We start from the raw sequence: 24,555 nt of genomic DNA, 5'->3' as shown, positions 1-24,555 counted from the left end.
AATTCATTTAGTTCAGGTCTAATTTTTATTATTTGTTTTCTTCTGGTGCCTGATGGATTCTTTTGTTGCTCGCTTTCTATTTGTTCTAGTTGTAGGGACAGTTCTCTGATTTTGGCTTTTTCTTCTTTATGTGTGCATTTATCGATATACATTCACCTCTGAACACTGCTTTTGCTGTGTCCCAGAGGTTTTGATTGGAAGTGTTTTCATTCTCGTTGCGTTCTATGAATTTCTTTATTCCCTCCTTAATGTCTTCTACAACCCAGTCTTTTTTCAGCAGGGTATTGTTCAGTTTCCAAATATTTGATTTCTTTTCCCTGATTTTTCTGTTATTGATTTCTACTTTTATGGCCTTGTGGTCTGAGAAGATGCTTTGTAATATTGTGATGTTTTGGATTCTCCAAAGGTTTGTTTTATGACCTAATATGTGATCTATTCTAGAGAATGTTCCATGTACGCTAGAAAAAAAAGTATACTTTGCAGCTGTTGGGTGGAGTGCTCTGTGTAAGTCTATGAGGTCAAGTTGGTTGATCGTAGCAATTAGATCTTTCGTGTCTCTATTGAGCTTCTTACTGGAAGTCCTATCCTTCTCTGAAAGTGGTGTGTTGAAGTGTTCTACTATAATTTTGGAGGTGTCTATCTCGCTTTTCAATTCTGTTAAAATTTGTTTTATGTATCTTGCAGCCCTATCATTGGGTGCATAAATATTTAATATGGTTATATCTTCCTGGTCAATTGTCCATTTAATCATTATGTAGAGTCCTTCTTTATTCTTTGTCGTGGGTTTAATTTTAAAGTCTATTTTGTCAGAAATTAATATTGCCACTCCTGCTCTCTTTTGCTTGAAGTTTGCTTGATATATTTTTTTCCATCCTTTGAGTTTTAGTTTGTTTGTGTCTCTAAGTCTAAGATGTGTCTCTTGTAGGCAGCATATAGACGGATCATGTTTTTTATCCAGTCTGAGACTCTCTGTCTCTCCATTTACATTCAGCGTAATTATAGATAAGTATGAGTTTAGTGCTGTCATTCTGATGCCTTTTTGTGTGCGTTGTTGACAATTTCATTTTTCCACTTATTTTTTGTGCTGAAAAGTTTTCTTTCTAAAATATGTGTTCCTCATTTTCATAGTAGTTGAATTTATGTTTGCTGAGTCGTTATGTTTTTCTTGGTTTTTATTTTGAATTATGGAATTGTTAGACCTCTTTGAGGTTACCCTTAATATTTACCCCTATTTTTCTAAGTAAAAACCTAACTTGTATCATTCTGTATTGCCTTGTTTTCCTCTCCATACGGAAGATCTATGCCTCCTGTATTTACTCCCTCTTTTTGATTGTTGTAATCTTTTACATAATAACTTCAATGATTTCTTATTTTGAGCATTTTTTTTTTAATTAATCTTAATTCGTTTTTGTGATTTCCCTATTTGAGTTGATATCAGGATGTTCTGTTCTGTGACCTTGCGTTGTGTTGGTACCTGATATTATTGATTTTCTGACCAAAGAATTTCATTTAGTAATTCTTGTAGCTTTGGTTTGGTTTTTGCAAATTCTCTAAGCTTGCATTTGTCTGTAAATGTTTTAATTTCACCTTCATATTTGAGAGAGAGTTTTGCTGGATATATGATCCTTGGCTGGCAGTTTTTCTCCTTCAGTGCTCTGTATATGTCATCCCATTGCCTTCTTGCCTGCATGGTTTCTGCTGAGTAGTCTGAATTTATTCTTATTGATTCTCCTTTGTAGGCAACTTTTCTTTTATTCCTGGCTGCTTTTAAAATTTTTTCTTTACCTTTGGTTTTGGCAAGTTTGATGATAATATGTCTTGGTGATTTTCTTTTTGGATCAATCTTAAATGGGGTTCGATGAGCATCTTGGATAGATATCCTTTCGTCTTTCATGATGCCAGGGAAGTTTTCTGCCTGTGTATCTTCTACTATTCTCTCTGTATTTTCTGTTATACCTCCCTGTTCTGGAACTCCAATCACACGCAAGTTATTCTTCTTGATAGAGTCCCACATGATTCTTAGGGTTTCATTTTTTTTTAATTCTTTTATCTGATTTTTTTTCAGCTATATTCTTGTCAATTGCCCTATCCTCCAGCTCCCCCACTCTGCATTCCAATTCCTCGATTCTGCTCCTCTGACTTCCTATTGAGTTGTCTAATTCTACAATTTTACTGTTAATCTTTTGGATTTCTGAATGCTGTCTTTCTACGGATTCTTGCAGCTTATTAATTTTTCCACTATGTTCTTGAATAATCTTTTTGATTTCTTCAACTGCTTTATCAGTGTGTTCCTTGGCTTTTTCTGTAGCTTGCCTTATTTCATTTCTGAGGTCATCCCTGATATCTTGAAGCATTCTGTATATTAGTTTTTTTATATTCTGCATCTGGCAATTCCAGGATTGTATCTTCATTTGGGAAAGATTTTGATTCTTTAATCTGGGGAGTTGTAGAAGCAATCATGGTCTGCTTCTTTATGTGATTTGATATCCACTGCTGTCTCCGAGCCATCTATAAGATGTTGTAATGATTTATTTTATATTTGGTCTCTGAGTCTTATCTTGTTTTGTTTTGTTTCAGTATACCCAGATGGGGTACTAGATTGTGCTGTCTTGATTGTTGTAGCCCTTGACTCGCTTATGACCTATTATTGGGCTGTTACCGGATATATAGGCCTAAGAGTCCATTCACTATTCTTGAATAGAATCAGCTTAGGTGTTCTGATTTTGGGTCACCAAGTGTGTGGTGTAGAGTGTCACCTATTAACTTAGAGGAGTAGTGGTGATAGTTGTGTTCACCAGATTCTAGTAGCAGCAGGTGGTCACACTCCAGGGGGGCAGGATGCTGACAGCCTTCCCCCATGTGCCAGTGAGGTAGGTGTGTCTCTATTCCTAAAGCACTTTGGTGGGTGGGCTCTGCAGCTGTACCTTAGGCACCCAATGCATGTACCTCTAAAGATTGGTACGCATCGGTATCCTCAGACCCCTTTGGCAGGTGGCTAGGTGGTTTGGGTGGAGCTTCAGCCCTTGGTTCCCGCTCTGGATCAGTGAGGGCTCTGTTTAATAGTAGAGATATCAGACTTGGAAAACTTGTCTTTCCAGTGCTCGGCTAAAACAATTACAGTCAGATCTGTATTAGAATTGCCTTCGCATTATAATAGCCACCTTGTTCCCTGTAGGGATGAAAGCCAAAGAGTGTGGATCTCATATGCTTGGCTAGAACTGGTTCTGTATTTTTATTCCAGTTTTAGGGAAGTCAGGGAAGGATTTTTCTCCTTGGGTTGTTAGTAGCTGCTTTTCTCAAGCCAGGTGAATGGGTTAGGGAAAAAAAAAAAAAAAAACACAGAAGAGCACTTCACTCCCTGGCCCAGGAAATTCCAATGTTAATGAAGCCACCTGGGGCAGGAAGCAGAGGGGTCAGATAGATAGGAGAGAGTAGCCCAGCAATATAGACAAAGTCACTTATCTTGCTTGGTAATGACTGTTTTATCTGAGATTCCCAAGGGGCATGTAGCTTGTGTGCACTGGCTGGGTCAAGATTGCCCCCGAGGGTCAGGCCTGCATCCGTGCTTGTGCTGTTTCAGAAGCCGTGGTCAGCTCCTCTGCTCCTAGTCCAAAACCCAGTGCCAAGGTTTCCTGGCTGGGACACTGCACTCCAGGCTCCAAAACCAGTCACTGCTTCCCGGTGATTTCTCGTCCTGTCAGCCGTGTCATTTTGCTACCTGCGTGCGCTGGCTGGGTTCCCCCGAGGTTACTTCAGGGGGTTAGGGCTGCGTCCCATGCTTGTGCCATCTCAGGAAGCCGTGGTCATCTCCCCTGCACTTAATGCAAAGCCCGGTGCCAAGGTTTTCTGACTGGGATGCTGGCTCCAGGCTCCGAAAACAGTAGCTGCTTCCCCGTGGTTGCTCGTTCTCTTGTCAGCTATATCAGTGTGCAGCCTGCTTGCGCTGGTTGAGTCTCTACCAAGGTTACCCCAGGGATTTAGGGGTTAGGGCTGTGTCCCGTGCTTGCCCCATCTCAGTAGGCCGCAGTCAGCCCCACCACTCGGCACCAGGGAACCGCGAGGGCTCAAGGTGTGACTTGGAATGCCGGTTCCAGAAGTGGTCACTGCTTCAGGACGTGGCTTTTCGCTTCCCTGTCACTCAGGTAAACTCTTTAGATCTGTGTTTGATGGTCAGGGTTCATAGATTGTCATGTATGTGATTGATTCACTTGTTTTTCCGAGTCTTTATTGCAAGAGGGATCTGAGGTAGCTTCTACCTAGTCAGCCATCTTGGCCCTGCCTCAGAGCTATCTGGTCTTTGTTTTTGAGTTAGAATTTTGTTCTACATTTTTCTCCACCTCTGTCCGAGATCCTCTACTGTGATCTCTGTCAGAGCAGTCAGTGAGAGTAGCTGGGCACCATCTATTTGTACTGGCCTCAGCCTGGTGGAGGCCATGTTAGATGTGGTCCATTAGTCCCTTGGGCTAATCTTTCCTTTGTATCTTTAGTTTTCTTCATTATTCCATGCTCCCAGAGGGGTGAGACCAGTGGAGTATCATAGATGGCCGCTCACAGGCTTTTAAGACCCCAGACACTACTCACCAAAGTAGAATGTAGAACACTTTCTTTATTTTATGGGTAATTTTTTGAAGTAGATCGCCAGGACTTTCCTCTGCAGTGCCTCTTGGTAGACTTGAACCTCTAACCTTTTGAAAAGCACTGGGTGCTATGTAAGATAAAATATTTAAGGACAGTTTCCCACCTACATGGCAGGGAAATGAGATTTGGAAGTTAGAAGGGAATGAGTTAGCAAATTTAACGGCTAAATTTGAACTCAGTTGATCTGGGAGTCAACAATTTTGTTATTCCTACAAAGTAAAGTATTATAATGATATGTGCAAAGAGCTGGAGATGGAAAACCCAAAGGGAAGAACATGCTTGACGTTTCTCAAGCTGAAAGAACTGAAGAAAAAATTCAAGACTCGAGTTGCAATAGTGAAGGATTCTATGGGGAAAATATTAAACGACACAGGAAGCATCAAAAGAAGACTTAAAGAACACACAGAGTCATTATACCAAAAAGAATTAGTTGATGTTCAACCATTTCAAGAGGTGGCATACGATCAGGAACTGATGGTACTGAAGGAAGAAGTCCAAGCTGCTCTGAAGACATTGGCGAAAAACAAGGCTCCAGGAATTGATGGAATATCAATTGAGATGTTTCAACAAACAGAAGCAGCACTGGAGGTGCTCACTCTTCTATGCCAAGAAATATGGAAGAGAGTTTCCTGGCCAACTGACTGGAAGAGATCCATATTTATGCCTATTCCCAAGAAAGGTGATCCAACCAAAAGTGAAAATTATGGAACAATATCATTAATATCACACTCAAGCAAAATTCTGCTGAAGATCATTCAAAAATGGCTGCAGCAGTATATCAACAGGGAAATGCCAGAAATTTAGGCCAGTTTCAGAAGAGGATGTGGACCCAGGGATATCATTGCTGATATCAGGTGGATCCTAGCTGAAAGCAGAGAATACCAGAAGGATGTTTACCTGTGTTTTATTGACTATGCAAAGGCATTCGACTGTGTGGATCATAACAAACTATGGATAACACTGTGAAGAATGGGAATTCCAGAACATTGAATTGTGCTCATGAGGAATCTTTACATAGATTAAGAGGCAGTTGTTTGGACAGAACAAGGGGATACTGATTAGTTTGAAGTCAGGAAAGGTGTGCATCGGGGTTATATTCTTTCACCATACCTATTCAATCTGTATGCTGAGCAAATAATCCGAGAGGCTGGACTATTTGAAGAAGAACGGGGCATCAGGATTGGAGGAAGACTCATTAACAACCTGCGTTATTCAGATGACACAACCTTGCTTGCTGAAAGTGAAAAGGACTTGAAGCACTTACTAATGAAGATCAAAGATCGCAGCCTTCAGTATGGATTGCACCTCAACAGAAAGAAAACAAAAATCCTCACAACGACCAATGAGCAACATCATGATAAATGGAGAAAAGATTGAAGTTATCAAGCATTTCATTTTACTTGGATCCACAATCAACAGCCATGGAAGCAGCAGTCGAGAAATCAAAAGATGCATTGCATTGGGCAAATCTGCTGCAAAGGACCTTCTTGAAGTGTGGAAAAGCAAAGATGTCAACTTGAAGACCAAGGTGCACCTGACCCAAACCATGGTATTTTCAATCACATCATACGCATGTGAAAGATGGACAATGAATAAGGAAGACTGAAGAAGAATTGACACCTTTGAATTGTGGTGTTGGCAAAGAATATTGAATATACCATGGACTGCCAAAAGAATGAACAGATCTGTCTTAGAAGAAGTACAACCAGAATGCTCCTTAGAAGCAAGGATGGCAAGACTGCGTCTTACATACTTTGGACATGTTGTCAGGAGGGATCAATCCCTGGAGAAGGATATCATGCTTGGCAGAGTACAGGGTCAGCAGAAAAGAGCAAGACCCTCAACGAGGTGGATTGACACAGTGGCTGCAACAATGAGCTCAAGCATAACAATGATTACAAGGATGGCTCAGGACCAGGCAGTGTTTCGTTCTGTTGTGCATTTGGTTGCTATGAGTCGGAATCAACTCGAGAGCACCTAACAACACAAGTATACCACAAAGTCCTATAAGATGTCAGAGAACTGGATATTCTAACTTAAACTAAAACAGGAGTTTAAAAGTTTTATGTTGGTCAGTACAACCCTTTGAAAATAAGTATTTCTTATGGAAACACTGTTGCCAAACCTAAGGTACTTTTTAAAAAATGATCTTTTTTTTTTTTAGTTTAAATCCCAAGATCGCTAATCTAACGTGTGATACTATCCATGATCTTGACCAGGCAGATACTATTATCATCTATTCTTAAGCAACCCTCCCCAGCTGTTGCTGTTCCAATTTTTCTCTCCTGGTACAATTTCCCATGTTTGTCCCCCTATCTTTGTTAATTGGTAGTGTAATCTGCACACTCTTTTCCACATGTTCATTTTTTTCCTTACCAATGGATTTCAGAGACCACTCAGCATTCTTTCTTCTTCTTCTTCTTTTTAAAGGTAGATAGTATTTCAATATATGGCTATTGGACATTTGTTTCTTTCCTTGTTTTTCACTATTACAAATAAGGCTTCCTTGAACAGCCTGTAAATTTATTTTAAAAAATTTTTCCTCCTGCAGTTTTTTCAATGTAAAAGTTAGAATTACACATCAACTTGTAAGTGCTAATCTAATTTAGCTAAAATGTTCAAAATTACACTATATGGACTTGTACCATTTTTCTTCACACCAACAACATACGCGTACGCTTGTCTACACAATATTGTTTGCTTTAAATATTTTGAATGTTTGCCAAAGCATTTGTAGGGCCTGGTGCCTCAATGTAATTACCTCAGTGTAATTAAATCCACATCCCCCTTAATTTGAATGTGGCAGAGTACCTTTTGGTACTTTATCCTGATTATTTCAATGTTCACATCTGAATTTTGCTTAGAAAGAAGTTAGAAAGTGTAGAAGAAATAAGATTGTCAATTAATTGAAATGCTTTATGCAGTTGACGGGTATGTTAGGAGAGGAGTCATTATCACATTACCTGTGCTTTTGGTTATATTTTATGTTTCCCATAATAGAAACAAAAAGTTATTAGCTGGAAATGTTAAAAAGATTGAGGTTCACAAAGGTAGCTACTGAGTTTAGGTTGCAGGAACTGGCAAGATAGAACAGATCTACCAGTATTTAAATACTGACAGTTATACAAAGCCTGAGGCATTTCTTTTTTTCTGATTTCTCTTACCATATATATTTATTTTTATAAAAAAGCTTAAAAAAATTTTTTTTGAAAAAAATTTAGATTAACATGCAGGTATTATAAGAAAGAATACAGAGAGATTATGGTGCCCTTTCCTGAGTTTCTCACAATATTGTCATCTCAGTGAATGTTAGTATCCTAGTGTTTCAAAATTATACCGAATTTTCAAGAGTGTACAGCATGGAGATTGAGATCCTGTTGTTATATGGGCGGTGGTATGGATTTTATAAACTCTATGTTTGTAATGCTATGTGGCTGTTTAAACACTGAGATAATCAAACATGGAGATGTCCTGGTTGTGACATGAGATCCAGATCCCGTATTTTGAATGAGACTCACCATCGCCCTGGAGAAACCATTCATAGTATTGTTCAAAAAACTCTGGATTCTTGACGCATTTCAGTGCTCTGAAGAAATAATAACCAGAAGTAATAACATCTCTGGGATTTCTGAGTAAGTAAATAGCCTGAAGTAAAAAAAAAAAAAAATGAAAATGAATACATCCAACCCCTTGTTCCTAAAAAAAAAGAAGAAAGAGCCAATCCCCATTAAAGTGCTTGATTGCAATTAAGTCTTCTTCCATTCTTCATTCAACACACTTTATCTCAGGTACTCACTACATGGGGATGGTTGCACAACGTGATGAACACAATTGTTATTATTGTTAGGTGCCATTGAGTTGGTTCCAACTCATAGTGACCCTATGTACAACAGAATGAAACACTGTGCCATCCTCACAATCTTTGCTGTATTTGAGCCCATTGTTGCAGCAACTGTGTCAATCCATCTTGTTAAGGGTCTTCCTCTTTTTTGCTGATCTTCTACCTTACCAAGCTTGATGGCTTTCTCCAGGGAGTAGTCCCTTCGGATAACATGTCCCAAGTATGTGAGACAAAGTCTCTCACCATCCACACTTCCAAGGAGCACTCTTACTGTAGTCCTTCCAAGACAGACTTGTTCGTTCTTCTACCAGTCTGTGGTACCTTCGGTATTTTTCACCGACACCATAATTCAAAGGCATCAATTCTTCTTCAGTCTTACTTATTTCACATCCATATGAAGCAATTGAAAAAAATCATGGCTTGGGTCAGGCACACCTTATTCCTCAAAGTGAATTGTTTGCTTTTCAACACTTGAAAGAGATCTTTTGCAGTAAATTTGCCCAATGCAGTATGTTGTTTGATTTCTTTTCTTTTTTTAAATAATATTTTATTGATTTTTTTTGTTAAAGTTTATACAGCAAGTTAGATTCCATTTTGACAATTTCCACACAAATTGTTCAGTGACAATAGTTACATTTATCACAATATGTCAACATTCTCTTTAATTTTGTTCCATTTTTTCCCTTACGAGTACTCTAATTTCCCTGTCCCTTTATCTTCTCTCTCTTTTAAAATTTCTCATTCAATAATTTAAACACATATTGTTTTGTGACCTTGGTTGCAATTGCCACAATGTGGCAGCATGCTTCCCTTTCCCACCCCAGGCTTCCTGTGTCCATTTATCCAGTTCCTGTCTCTTCCTGCTTTCTTGTTCTGCTTTTGGCAGGAGATGGCCATTTGGTCTTGTATATTTGCTTGAATTAAGAAGTGTGTTCTTCATTTTTGTTATTTTTTGATTTATATGTCTGTCTAATCTTTGTCTGAAAAGTGGGCTTCAGGAATGGTTTCAGTTCTGCGTTAGTAAAGTGTCCAGGGACCATAGTTTTGGGGGTTCCTCCAGTCTCTGTTGGACCAGTAGTCTGGTCTTTTTGCATGAATTTGAATTCTGTCCTACATTTTTCTCTGCCTCTGTCTGGGACTCTGTGTTGTGGTCCCTGTCAGAGCTGTTGTTGGTGGTAACTGGGCACCATCTAGTTCCTCTGGGTTAAGGCTGATGGAGCCTCTGGTTCATGTGGTCCTTAATCCTTTGGTCTAATATTTTCCTTGTGTCTTTGATTTTCTTCATTCTCCTTTGTTCCAGGTGGGATGGGACGAATGGACGTACCTTAGACAGCCGCTGGCAAGTGAAGACCCCAGATGTTACTCATCAAAGTGGAAAGTAGGACATTTTCCTAATGCACTAAGTTTTGCCAATTAATCTAGATGTTCCCCGAGACTATGGTTCCTAAACCCCAGCTCCAGCTACTTGGTACCTCAAAGTGTTTGGATGTGTCTAGGAAATGTCTAGTTTTTGCTTTGGTCCAGTTGTGCTGAATTCCCTGACACTGAAGGGAATGTATTATCCTTCCCTTCACTGAAGTTGATGCTTGTCTACTGTCTAGTTAGTGACTTCCCTCATAACCATCCAAGAATGATTTTTTCTGTGTTTAAGCCTTTTCTTGAGTTCTTAGAATAGTAGTCTCATACGATATTTGTCTTTTCGTGACTGACTTATTCCATTCAGCATAATGCCCTCCAGATTCACCCATGTTGTGAGATGTTTCTCAGATTCATCATTGTTCTTTATCATTGCATAGTATTCTACTATATGTGCCATAATTTGTTTATTTCATCTGTTGATGGTCATTTAGGTTGTTTCAATTTTTTTGCTATTGTGGATGGTGCTCCAGTGAGCATGGGTGTATGTATGTCTTCGTGTGACGGTTCCTATTTCTCTAGGGCATATTCCTAGGAGTGGGATTGCTGGATCCTATGGTATTTCTATTTCTAGCTTTTTAAGGAGGCACCATATCATTTTCCAAAGTGGTTATACTGTTTTACATTCCCACCAGCAGTGGATAAGAGTTCCATTTTCCCTACAACCTCTCCAACATTTGTTATTTTGTGTTTTTTGGATTAGTGCCAGTACTATCAAGTGAGATGTTAGCTCAATGTACTTTCAATTTGTGTTTTTCTAATGGCTAATGATTTTTTTTTTTTAATGATTATGACCATTTCCTCATGTGTCTGTTAGCTGCCTGAATGTCTTTTTTTTTTTTTTAATTTTTATTGAGCTTCAAGTGAACGTTTACAAATCAAGTCAGTCTATCACCAATAAGCTTATATACACCTTACTCCGTACTCCCACTTGCTCTCCCCCTAAAGAGTCAGCCCTTCCAGTCTCTCCTTTCCTGACAATTTTGCCGGCTTCCAACCCTCTCTACCTTCCCATCCCCTCTCCAGACAGGAGATGCCAACACAGTCTCAAGTGTCCACCTGATACAAATAGCTCACTCTTCATCAGCATCTCTCTCCCACACACTGTCCAGTCCCTTTCATGTCTGATGAGTTATCTTTGGGAATGGTTCCTGTCCTGGGCCAACAGAAGGTTTGGGGACCATGACCGCCGGGATTCCTCTAGTCTCAGTCAGACCATTAAGTATGGTCTTTTTGTGAGAATTTGGGGTCTGCATTCCACTGATCTCCTGCTCCCTCAGGGGTTCTCTGTTGTGCTCCCTGTCAGGGCAGTCATCGGTTGTGGCCGGGCACCATCTAGTTCTTCTGGTCTCAGGATGATGTAAGACTCTGGTTCATGTGGCCCTTTCTGTCTCTTGGGCTCATAGTTATCATGTGACCTTGGTGTTCTTCATTCTCCTTTGATCCAGGTGGGTTGAGACCAATTGGCGCATCTTAGATGGCCGCTTGTTAGCATTTAAGACCCCAGATGCCACATTTCAAAGTGGGATGCAGAATGTTTTCATAATAGAATTATTTTGCCAATTGACTTAGAAGTCCCCTTAAACCATGGTCCCCAAACCCCCGCCCTTGCTCCGCTGACCTTTGAAGCATTCAGTTTATCCCGGAAACTTCTTTGCTTTTGGTCCAGTCCAGTTGAGCTGACCATCCATGTATTGAATATTCTCCTTCCCTTCACCTAAAGTAGTTCTTATCTACTAACTAGTCAGTAAAAAACCCTCTCCCACCCTCCCTCCCTCCCCCCCTCGTAACCACAAAAGTATGTGTTCTTCTCAGTTTATACTATTTCTCAAGATCTTATAATAGTGGTCTTATACAATATTTGTCCTTTTGCCTCTGACTCATTTCGCTCAGCATAATGCCTTCCAGGTTCCTCCATGTTATGAAATGTTTCAGAGATTCGTCACTGTTCTTTATCAATGCGTAGTATTCCATTGTGTGAATATACCACAATTTATTTACCCATTCATCCGTTGATGGACACCTTGGTTGCTTCCAACTTTTTGCTATTGTAAACAGAGCTGCAATAAACATGGGTGTGCATATATCTGTTTGTATGAAGGCTCTTGTATCTCTAGGGTATACTCCGAGGAGTGGGATTTCTGGGTTGTATGGTAGTTCTATTTCTAACTGTTTAAGATAATGCCAGATAGATTTCCAAAGTGGGTGTACCATTTTACATTCCCACCAGCAGTGTATGAGAGTTCCAATCTCTCCACAGCCTCTCCAACATTTATTATTTTGTATTTTTTGGATTAATGCCAGCCTTGCTGGTGTGAGATGGAATCTCATCGTAGTTTTAATTTGCATTTCTCTAATGGCTAATGATCGAGAGCATTTTGTCATGTACCTGTTGGCTGCCTGAATATCTTCTTTAGTGAAATGTGTGTTCATATCCTTTGCCCACTTTTTGATTGGGTTGTTTGTCTTTTTGTGGTTGAGTTTTGACAGAATCATGTAGATTTTAGAGATCAGGCACTGGTCGGAGATGTCATAGCTGAAAATTCTTTCCCAGTCTGTAGGTGGTCTTTTTACTCTTTTGGTGAAGTCTTTAGATGAGCATAGGTGTTTGATTTTTAGGAGCTCCCAGTTATCGGGTTTCTCTTCATCAGTTTTGGTAATGTTTTGTATTCTGTATATACCTTGTATTAGGGCTCCTAGGGTTGTCCCAATTTTTTCTTCCATGATCTTTATTGTTTTAGTCTTTATGTTTAGGTCTTTGATCCACTTGGAGTTAGTTTTTGTGCATGGTGTGAGGTATGAGTCCTGTTTCATTTTTTTGCAAATGGATATCCAGTTATGCCAGCACCATTTGTTAAAAAGGCTATCTTTTCCCCAATTAATTGACACTGGTCCTTTGTCAAATATCAGCTGCTCATACGTGGATGGATCTATTTCTGGGTTCTCAATTCTGTTCCATTGGTCTATGTGCCTGTTGTTGTACCAGTACCAGGCTGTTTTGACTACTGTGGCTGTATAATAGGTTCTGAAGTCAGGTAAGGTGAGGCCTCCCACTTTCTTCTTCTTTTTCAGTAGTGCTTTGCTTATCCGGGGCTTCTTTCCCTTCCATATGAAATTGGTGATTTGTTTCTCTATCCCCTTAAAATATGACACTGGAATTTGGATCGGAAGTGCGTTAAATGTATAGATGGCTTTTGGTAGAATAGACATTTTTACTGTGTTAAGTCTTCCTATCCATGAGCAGGGTATGTTTTTCCACTTAAGTATGTCCTTTTGAATTTCTTGTAGTAGAGCTTTGTAGTTTTCTTTGTATAGGTCTTTTACATCCTTGGTAAGATTTATTCCTAAGTATCTTATCTTCTTGGGGGCTACTGTGAATGGTATTGATTTGGTTATTTCCTCTTCGGTGTTCTTTTTGTTGATGTAGAGGAATCCAAGTGATTTTTGTATGTTTATTTTATAACCTGAGACTCTGCCAAACTCTTCTATTAGTTTCAGTAGTTTTCTGGAGGATTCCTTAGGGTTTTCTGTGTATATAATCATGTCATCTGCAAATAGAGATAATTTTACTTCCTCCTTGCCCATCCGGATACCTTTTATTTCTTTGTCTAGCCTAATTGCCCTGGCTAAGACTTCCAACACGATGTTGAATAAGAGCGGTGATAAAGGGCATCCTTGTCTGGTTCCCGTTCTCAAGGGAAATGCTTTCAGGTTCTCTCCATTTAGAGTGATATTGGCTGTTGGCTTTGCATAGATGCCCTTTATTATGTTGAGGAATTTTCCTTCAATTCCTATTTTGGTAAGAGTTTTTATCATGAATGGGTGTTGGACTTTGTCAAATGCCTTTTCTCCATCAATTGATAAGATCATGTGGTTTTTGTTTTTGTTTTATTTATGTGATGGATTACATTAATGGTTTTTCTGATATTAAACCAGCCTTGCATACCTGGTATAAATCCCACTTGATCAGGGTGACTTATTTTTTTGATGTGTTTTTGGATTCTATTGGCTAGAATTTTGTTGAGGATTTTTGCATCAATGTTCATGAGGGATATAGGTCTATAATTTTCTTTTTTTGTAATGTCTTTACCTGGTTTTGGTATCAGGGAGATGGTGGCTTCATAGAATGAGTTGGGTAATATTCCGTCATTTTCTATGCTTTGGAATACCTTTAGTAGTAGTAGTGTTAACTCTTCTCTGAAAGTTTGGTAGAACTCTGCAGTGAAGCTGTCCGGGCCAGGGCTTTTTTTTGTTGGGAGTTTTTTGATTACCGTTTCAATCTCTTTTTTTGTTATGGGTCTATTTAGTTGTTCTACTTCTGAATGTGTTAGTTTTGGTAGGTAGTGTTTTTCCAGGAATTCATCCATTTCTTCTAGGTTTTCAAATTTGTTAGAGTACAATTTTTCATAATAATCTGAAATGCTTCTTTTAATTTCATTTGGTTCTGTTGTGATGTGGTCCTTCTCGTTTCTTATTGGGGTTATTTGTTTCCTTTGCTGTATTTCTTTAGTCAGTCTAGCCAATGGTTTATCAATTTTGTTAATTTTTTCAAAGAACCAGCTTTTGGCTTTGTTAATTCTTTCAATTGTTTTTCTGTTCTCTAATTCATTTAGTTCAGCTCTAATTTTTATTCTTTGTTTTCTTCTGGTGCCTGATGGATTCTTTTGTTGCTCACTTTCTATTTGTTCAAGTTGTAGGGACAGTTCTCTGATTTTGGCTCTTTCTTCTTTTTGTATGTGTGCATTTATTGATATAAATTGGCCTCTGAGCACTGCTTTTGCTGTGTCCCAGAGGTTTTGATAGGAAGTATTTTCATTCTCGTTGCTTTCTATGAATTTCCTTATTCCCTCCTTGATGTCTTCTATAACCCAGTCTTTTTTCAGGAGGGTGTTGTTCATTTTCCAAGTATTTGATTTCTTTTCCCTCGTTTTTCTGTTATTGATCTCTAGTTTTATTGCCTTGTGGTCTGAGAAGATGCTTGGTAATATTTTGATGTTTTGGACTCTGCAAAGGTTTGTTTTATGACCTAATATGTGGTCTATTCTAGAGAATGTTCCATGTGCGCTAGAAAAAAAAGTATATTTTGCAGCAGTTGGGTGGAGAGTTCTGTATAAGTCAATGAGGTCAAGTTGGTTGATTGTTGTAATTAGATCTTCCGTGTCTCTATTGAGCTTCTTACTGGATGTCCTGTCCTTCTCCGAAAGTGGTGTGTTGAAGTCTCCTACTATAATTGTGGAGCTGTCTATCTCGCTTTTCAATTCTGTTAAAATTTGATTTATGTATCTTGCAGCCCTGTCATTGGGTGCATAAATATTTAATATGGTTATGTCTTCCTGATCAATTGTCCCTTTTATCATTATATAGTGTCCTTCTTTATCCTTTGTGGTGGATTTAAGTCTAAAGTCTATTTTGTCAGAAATTAATATTGCTACTCCTCTTCTTTTTTGCTTATTGTTTGCTTGATATACTTTTTTCCATCCTTTGAGTTTTAGTTTGTTTGTGTCTCTAAGTCTAAGGTGTGTCTCTTGTAGGCAGCATATAGATGGATCGTGTTTCTTTATCCAGTCTGTGACTCTCTGTCTCTTTATTGGTGCATTTAGTCCATTTACATTCAGGGTAATTATAGATAAATAAGTTTTTAGTGCTGTCATTTTGATTTCTTTTTATGTGTGTTGTTGACAATTTCATTTTTCCACATACTTTTTTGTGCTGAGGTATTTTTCTTAGTAAATTGTGAGATCCTCATTTTCATAGTGCTTGACTTTATGTTAGTTGAGTCGTTACGTTTTTCTTGGCTTTTATCTTGAGTTATAGAGTTGTTAGACCTTTTTGTGGTTACCTTATTATTTACCCCTATTTTTCTAAGTAAAAACCTGACTTGTATTGTTCTATATTGCCTTGTATCACTCTCCATATGGCAGTTCAATGCCTCCTGTATTTAGTCCCTCTTTTTGATTATTGTGATCTTTTACCTATTGACTTCCATGATTCCCTGTTATGTGTATTTTTTTTAAATTAATCTTAATTTGTTTGTTTTTGTGATTTCCCTATTTGAGTTGATATCAGGACGTTCTGTTTTGTGACCTTGTGTTGTGCTGATATCTGATATTATTGGTTCTCTGACCAAACAATATCCTTTAGTATTTCTTGTAGCTTTGGTTTGGTTTTTGCAAATTCTCTAAACTTGTGTTTGTCTGTAAATATCTTAATTTCGCCTTCATATTTCAGAGAGAGTTTTGCTGGATATATGATCTTTGGCTGGCAGTTTTTCTCCTTCAGTGTTCTGTATATGTCGTCCCATTCCCTTCTTGCCTGCATGGTTTCTGCTGAGTAGTCTGAACTTATTCTTATTGATTCTGCCTTGAAGGAAACCTTTCTTTTCTCCCTGGCTGCTTTTAAAATTTTCTGTTTATCTTTGGTTTTGGTGAGTTTGATGATAATATGTCTTGGTGTTTTTCTTTTTGGATCAATCTTAAATGGGGTTCGATGAGCATCTTGGATAGATATCCTTTCGTCTTTCATGATGTCCGGGAAGTTTTGTGTCAGGAGTTCTTCAACTATTTTCTCTGTGTTCTCTGTCCCCCCTCCCTGTTCTGGGACTCCAATCACCCACAGGTTATCCTTCTTGATAGAGTCCCACATAATTCTTAGGGTTTCTTCATTTTTTTAAATTCTTTTATCTGATTTTTTTTCAGCTATGTTGGTGTTGATTCCCTGGTCCTCCAGATGTCCCAGTCTGCATTCTAATTGCTCGAGTCTGCTCCTCTGACTTCCTAGTGCGTTGTCTAATTCTGTTATTTTATTGTTAATTTTTTGGATTTCTACATGTTGTCTCTCTATGGATTCTTGCAACTTATTAATTTTTCCACTATGTTCTTGAATAATCTTTTTGAGTTCTTCAACAGTTTTATCAGTGTGTTCCTTGGCTTTTTCTGCAGTTATCCTAATTTCATTTGTGATATCATTAAGCATTCTGTAAATTAGTTTTTTATATTCTGTATCTGATAATTCCAAGATTGTATCTTCATTTGGGAAAGATTTTGATTCTTTTGTTTGGGGGGTTGGAGAAGCTGTCATGGTCTGCTTCTTTAAGTGGTTTGATATGGATTGTTGTCTCCGAGCCATCACTGGGAAACTAGTTTTTCCAGAAAATCCGCTAAAAAAAAATGCAGTCAGATCCCTATCAGAGTTCTCCCTCTGGCTCAGGCTATTCAGATGTTAATGAAGCCGCCTGGGGAGGGTGGGGGAGGGAACAGAGAGATAGGAGAGTAGCACCTCAGAATATAGCCAGAGTTGCTTGTCTTGCTTGGAATGACTATTATATCTGAGATTCCCGCGGGGCGCGTCGCCTATGTGTGCTGGCTGTGTGGAGATTGCCCCCAGGGGGTCTGGCCCGCTGGAGTCACGGTCAGATCCTCCGCTTCCAGCCCCACGCCCAGCGTCAAGGCTCCCCTACTGGGACGGTGCACTCTCAACTCCAAAATCAGTCGTTGCCTCCCGGGGACTTCTCGTCCCTCCAGCCGCGTGGCCGTGCCGCCCCGGCGAACCCGTTGGGCCTCCTCCCGGGGTTAGCTTAGATGGGTGGAGCAGGTCCCCGTGCTTGTGCCGTGACCGAGTGTCCTGGCTGGGACGCTGTTCTCCCTGCTCCAATACCAGTCGCTGCCTCCCAGGGACTTCTCCTACCGGCTGCGTCCCACGCCGCCTGCGCGACCCGGCTGGGCCCCTTCCCGGGGTTAGTTCAGGGGGGTGGAGCAGCTCTCCGTGTTTATGCCGTACCTGCGTCCAGTCCAAATCCCTGCGGGACGGTTCCCCGGCTCGGACGCTGCTCTTTCTGCTCCAAGACCAGTCGCTGCCTCCCGGGGACTTCTCCTACTGGCTACGTCCCACGCCGCCCGTGGAACCGGCTGGTCCCCCTCCCGGGGTTAGTTCAGGGGGGTGGAGCAGCTCTCTGTGCTTGTGCCGTACCTGACTGGTACACTGGCTCCAGGCTCTGGAAACAATCGCTGCTTCCCCGTATTAGTTCGTTCTCCGTCTCTAAATCTGTGTTTGTTGTTCAGGGTTCGTAGATTGTTATGTATGTGATCGATTCACTTGTTTTTCCGTGTCTTTGTTGTAAGAGGGATCCGAGGTAGCGTCTGCCTAGTCCGCCATCTTGGATCCGCCTATCCTGTTTCATTTTTTTGCAAATGGATATCCAGTTATGCCAGCACCATTTGTTAAAAAGACTGTCTTTTCCCCAATTAACTGACACTGGGCCTTTGTCAAATATCAGCTGCTCATATGTAGATGGATTTATATCTGGGTTCTCAATTCTGTTCCACTGGTCTATGTGTCTGTTGTTGTACCAGTACCAGGCTGTTTTGACTACTGTGGCTGTAAAATACATTCTGAAATCAGGTAGAGTGAGGCCTCCCACTTTCTTCTTCTTTTTCAGTAATGCTTTACTTATCCAAGGCTTCTTTCTCTTCCATATGAAGTTGGTGATTTGTTTCTCCAACACATTAAAAAATGACATTGGAATTTGGATCGGAAGTGCATTGTATGTATAGATGGCTTTTGGTAGAATAGACATTTTTACTATGTTAAGTCTTCCTATCCATGAGCAAGGTATGTTTTTTCACTTAAGTAGGTCCTTTTTAGTTTCTTGTAGTAGTACTTTGTAGTTTTCTTTGTATAGGTCTTTTACATCTTTGGTAAGATTTATTCCTAAGTATTTTATCTTCTTGAGGGCTACTGTGAATGGTATTGATTTGGTGATTTCCTCTTCGATGTTCTTTTTGTTGATGTAGAGGAATCCAAGTGATTTTTGTATGTTTATCTTATACCCTGAGACTCTGCCAAACTCTTCTATCAGTTTCAGTAGTTTTCTGGAGGATTCCTTAGGGTTTTCTGTGTATAAGATCATGTCATCTGCAAATAGAGATAATTTTACGTCCTCCTTGTCATTCTGAATGCCGTTTATTTCTTTGTGTGGCCTAATTGCTCTGGCTAGAACCTCTAGCACCATGTTGAATAAGAGCGGTGATAAAGGGCATCCTTGTCTGGTTCCCGTTCTTAAGGGAAATGCTTTCAGGCTCTCTCCACTTAGAGTGATGTTCGCTGTTGGCTTTGTATAGATGCCCTTTATTATGTTGAGGAATTTTCCTTCAATTCCTATTTTGCTGAGAGTTTTTATCATAAACAGGTGTTGGACTTTGTCAAATGCCTTTTCTGCATCAATTGATAAGATCATGTGGTTTTTGTCTTTTGTTTTATTTATATGGTGGGTTACATTAATGGCTTTTCTAATATTAAACCAGCCTTGCATAAAAAAGTCATGGTGGATTATTTTTTTGATATGTTGCTGAATTCTGTTGACTAGAATTTTGTTGAGGATTTTTGCATCTATGTTCGTGAGGGATATAGGTCTGTAATTTTCTTTTTTTGTGATGTCTTTACCTGGTTTTGGTATCAGGGAAAGGGTAGCTTCATAGAATGAGTTAGGTAGTATTCCATCACTTTCTCTGCTTTTAAATAACTTTTAGTAGTAGTGGTGTTAACTTTTCTCTGAAAGTTTGGTAGAACTCTGCAGTAAAGCCATCCGGACCAGGGCTTTTTTTTGTTGGGAGTTTTTTGATTACCTTTTCAATCTCTTTTTTTGTTGTGGGTCTATTTAGTTCTTCTACTTCTGATTGTTTTAGTTTACGTAGGTCGTGTTTTTCCAGGAATTCATCCATTTCTTCTAGGTTTTCAAATTTGTTAGAGTACAAGTTTTCATAATAATCTGATATGATTCTTTTAATTTCAGTTGGGTCTGTTGTGATGTGGCCCATCTCTTTTCTTATTCGAGTTATTTGTTTCCTTTGCTGTATTTCTTTAGTCAGTCTGGCCAATGGTTTATCAATTTTGTTAATTTTTTCAAAGAACCAGCTTTTGGCTTTGTTAATTCTTTCAATTGTTTTTCTGTTCTCTAATTCATTTAGTTCAGGTCTAATTTTTATTATTTGTTTTCTTCTGGTGCCTGATGGATTCTTTTGTTGCTCACTTTCTATTTGCTCAAGTTTTAGGGACAGTTCTCTCATTTTGGCTCTTTCTTCTTTTTGTATGTGTGCATTTATCGATATAAATTGGCCTCTGAGCAGTGCTTTTGCTGTGTCCTAGAGGTTTTGATAGGAAGTATTTTCATTCTCGTTTCATTCTATGAATTTCTTTATTCCCTCCTTAATGTCTTCTATAACCCAGTGTTTTTTCAGCAGGATATTGTTCAGTTTCCAAGTATTTGATTTCTTTTCCCCATTTTTTCTGTTATTGATTTCCACTTCTATGGCCTTGTGGTCTGAGAAGATCCTTTGTAATATTTCGATGTTTTGGATTCTGCAAATGTTTGTTTTATGACTTAATATGTGGTCTAATCTAGAGAATGTTCCATGTGCACTAGGAAAAAAAGTATATTTTGCAGCAGTTGGGTGGAGAGTTCTGTATAAGTCAATGAGGTCAAGTTGGTTGATTGTAGCAACTAGGTCTTCTGTGTCTCTATTGAGCTTCTTACTGGATGTCCTGTCCTTCTCCGAAAGTGGTGTGTTGAAGTCTCCTACTATAATTGTGGAGGTGTCTATCTCACTTTTCAGTTCTGTTAAAATTTGGTTTATGTATCTTGCAGTCCTGTCATTGGGTGCATAAATATTTAATATGGTTATATCTTCCTGGTCAATTGTCCCTTTTATCATTATGTAGTGTCCTTCTTTATCCTTTGTGGTCGATTTAACTTTGAAGTCTATTTTGTCAGAAATTAATATTGCTACTCCTGCTTTTTTTTGCTTATTGTTTGCTTAATATATTTTTTTCCATCCTTTGAGTTTTAGTTAGTTTGTGTCTCTAAGTCTAAGGTGTGTCTCTTGTAGGTAGCATATAGACGGATCGTGTTTCTTTATCCAGTCTGAGACTCTTTGTCTCTTTATTGGTGCGTTTAGTCCATTTACATTCAGCGTAATTATAGATAAGTATGTGTTTAGTGTTGTCATTTTGATGCCTTTGTATGTGTGCTGTTGACAATTTCATTTTTCCACTCACTTTTTGTGCTGAGACTTTTTTTTTTGTAAACTGTATGTTCTTCCTTTTCATAGTATTTGACTTTATGTTTGCTGAGTCTTTACGTTTTTCTTGGTTTTTATTTTGAGTTATGGAGTTGTTATACCTCTTTGTGGTTACCTTAATATTTACCCCTATTTTTCTAAGTAAAAACCTAACGTGTATGGTCCTATATTGCCTTGTATCCCTCTCCATATGGCAGTTCTATGCCAGCTGTATTTAGTCCCTCTTTTTGATTACTGTGATCTTTTACATATTGAGTTCAGTGATTCCCTGTTTTGAGTGTTTTTTTTTTTTTTTTAATTAATCTTAATTTGTTTGTTTTTGTGATTTCCCTATTTGAGTTGATATCAGGATGTTCTGTTCTGTGACCTTGTGTTGTGCTGGTATCTGATGTTATTGGTTTTCTGATGAAACAATTTCCTTTAGTATTTCTTGTAGCTTTGGTTTGGTTTTTGCAAATTCTCTAAGCTTGCATTTATCTGTAAATATCTTAATTTCGCCTTCATATTTCAGAGAGAGTTTTGCTGGATATATGATCCTTGGCTGGCAGTTTTTCTCCTTCAGTGCTCTGTATACGTCATCCCATTGCCTTCTTGCCTGCATGGTTTCTGCTGAGTAGTGAACTTATTCTTATTGATTCTGCCTTGTAGGAGACCTTTCTTTTATCCCTGGCTGCTTTTAAAATTTTCTCTTTATTTTTGGTTTCGGCAAGTTTGATGACTATATGTCTTGGTGTTTTTCTTTTTGGATCAATCTTAAATGGGGTTCGATGAGCATCTTGGATAGATATCCTTTCGTCTTTCATGATATCAGGGAAGTTTTCTGCCAGCAGATCTTCAACTGTTCTCTCTGTGTTTTCTGTCCTCCCTCCCTGTTCTGGGACTCCAATCACACGCAAGTTATCCTTCTTGATAGAGTCCCACATGATTCTTAGGGTTTCTTCATTTTTTTTAAATTCTTTTATCTGATTTTTTTTCAGCTATATTGGTGTTAATTCCCTGGTCCTCCAGATTTCCCAGTCTGCATTCTCATTGCTTGAATCTGGTCCTCTGACTTCCTATTGCGTAGTCTAATTCTGTAATTTTGTTGTTAATCTTTTGGATTTCTGCATGCTGTCTCTCTATGGATTCTTGGAACTTATTAATTTTTCCACTATGTTCTTGAATAATCTTTTTGAGTTCTTCAACTGTTTTATCACTGTGTTCCTTGGCTTTTTCTGTAGCTTGCCTAATTTCATTTCTGAGGTCATCCCTGATGTCTTGAAGCATTCTGTAAATTAGTTTTTTATATTCTGTTTCTGGTAATTCCAGGATTGTATCTTCATTTGGGAAAGATTTTGATTCTTTAGTTTGGGGGGGTTGTAGAAGCAGTCATGGTCTGCTTCTTTATGTGGTTTGATATCGACTGCTGTCTCTGAGCCATCACTAAGATATTGTCATGATTTATTCTATATTTGCTCACTGAGTCTTATCTTGTTTTGTTTTCTTTCAATATACGTAGATGGGCTACTAGATTGCGCTGTCTTGATTGTTGTAGCCCTTTACTCACTTATGTTCCTATTACCAGCTGGTTTGGGCTTTTACCTGATATATATGCCTGAGTCTATTCACTATTCTTGAGTAGAATCTGATTTTGGGTCATCAAGTGTGTGATGTACACTGTCATCTGTCCACCTTGAGAAATAGTGGTGATAGTTGTGTGCACCAGATTCTAGTAGCAGCTGGGGTTCACACTCCGGGGGGGCAGGATGCTGACAGACTTCCCCCAAGTGTCAGTGAGGTAGGTGTGTCTCTATTCCTAAAGCACCTTGGTGGGAGGGCTCTGCAGCTGTACCTTAGGCCCCCAAAGCAAGTACCTCTACAGATTGGTAGGTGTCACCCTCCTTAGACCCCTAAGGCAGGAGGCTAGGTGGTCTGGGGGGAGCTTCAGCCCTCAGTTCCCTGTTGTGGGTCAGTGAGGGCTCTGTTGAGTACGCAGAGATATCAGACTTGGGAAACTTGTCTTTCCAGTAAATCCGCTAAAACAAATGCAGTCAGATCCCTATCAGAAATGCCTTTGCATTATAATAGCCACCTTATTCCCTGTAGGTATGAAAGCCCAAGACTGTGGATCACATATGCTTGGCTGGACCTGATTCTGTGTTTTTAGTCCAATTAGGGAAGGATTTTTGGTCCCTGGGTTTTTTGTGGTTGCTTCTCTCAGGCCAGAAGAATGGGTTAGTTAAAGACCAAAAAAAAAAAAAAAGGAAAAGAAAAACCGCAGCGCAGTTCTCCCTCTGGCTCAGGAAAAATTGCAATGTTAATGAAGCCGCCTGGGAAGGGGAGGGGAGGGTTCAGAAAAACAGAGAGAGTAGCACCCCGGAATATAGACAAAGTTACTTATCTTGCTTGGGATGACTGTTTTATCTGAGATTCCCGAGGGGCACGTCGCCTGTGTGCGCTGGCTGGGTAGAGATTGCCCCTGAGGGTCAGGCCCGCGTCCCCTGCTTGCGCTGTCTCAGAAGCCGCGGTTAGTTCCTCCTCTCCCAGTCCAAAGCCCAGCGTCAATGTTCCCCGGCTGGGACGCTGCACTCCCGGCTCCAAAAACAGTCACTGCCTCCCGGTGACTTCTACTCCTGTCAGCTGCATCGCTGTGCTGCCAGTGTGCACTGGCTGGGCTTCCCCCGTGGTCAGTTCAGGGGGCTGGGGCTATGCCACGTGTTTGCACCGTCACAGGATGCCCTGCTCAGCTCCCCTGCACCCAGTCCAAAGCCCGGCGCCAAGGTTTCCCGACTGGAACGCTGGCTCCAGGCTCCGAAAACGGTCGCTGCTTCCCTGTAGTTGTTCATTCTCGGTCTCTGTCACTCAGGTCAACTCTTGAAATCTGTGTTTGATGGTCAGGGTTCGTAGATTGTCACGTATGTGATCAATTCACTTGTTTTTCCGAGTCTTTGTTGCAAGAGGGATTCGAGGTAGCGTCTACCTAGTCAGCCATCTTGGCCCCCCACCCTGAATGTCTTCTTTGGCGAAGGGTCTGTTCATTCCTTTGCTCATTTTTTAATTGGATTATTTGTCTTTTTGTTGTTGAGGTGTTTCAGTGTCTTGTAAATTTTAGAGATTGGACCCTCGTCGGATATTTTGTAGCCAAAATTTTTCACAGTCTGTATATTCTGTTTTTACTCTTTTGGTGAAGGCTTTTGATGAGCATAAGTGTTTAATTTTTAGGCGCTTCCAGTTACCTAGTTTCCATTCTGATGTTTGTGCATTGTTAGTTATGGCTTTTATCCTATTTATGTCATGTATTAGGGCCCCTGGCATTGTCTGTATTTTTTCTTCTATGATCTTTATCATTTTAGGCTTTATATTTAGGTCTTTGATCCATTTTGATTTAATTTCTGTGTATGGTATGAGGTGTGGATCCTGTTTTATTTTTTATTACAGATGGACACCCAGTTATGCCAGCACCGTTTGTTAAAGAGACTGTTTTTTCCTCATGTAATGGACTTTGGTCCTCAGGGGTGGATTTAAACCTGGTTCTTGAATCTGTTCCATTCTTCTATGTGTCTGTTGTTGTACCAGTACCAAGCTTTTTTGACTACTGTGCCTGTATAA

At 39.5% G+C, this 24,555-nt stretch overlaps 1 protein-coding gene across 1 annotated transcript in view; it reads right to left on the bottom strand.

Annotated features, from left to right (window-relative positions):
* LOC100655424 (sulfotransferase 2A1-like) overlaps positions 1-24,555 on the bottom strand; it is a 44,658-nt gene that overhangs the window by 8,608 nt on the left and 11,495 nt on the right. Inside the window, exon 3 of the mRNA XM_010587046.3 lies at positions 8,157-8,283. Coding sequence (XP_010585348.3) covers positions 8,157-8,283 — 127 coding nt within the window. The remainder of the gene's footprint in view (positions 1-8,156; positions 8,284-24,555) is intronic.

This window comes from Loxodonta africana, chromosome 11 (genome assembly GCF_030014295.1).
Source record: "Loxodonta africana isolate mLoxAfr1 chromosome 11, mLoxAfr1.hap2, whole genome shotgun sequence".
NCBI lineage: Eukaryota > Metazoa > Chordata > Mammalia > Proboscidea > Elephantidae > Loxodonta > Loxodonta africana.
The sequence above is the reverse complement of the archived record's forward strand: the minus strand, read 5'-3'. Positions and strand labels throughout refer to the sequence as shown.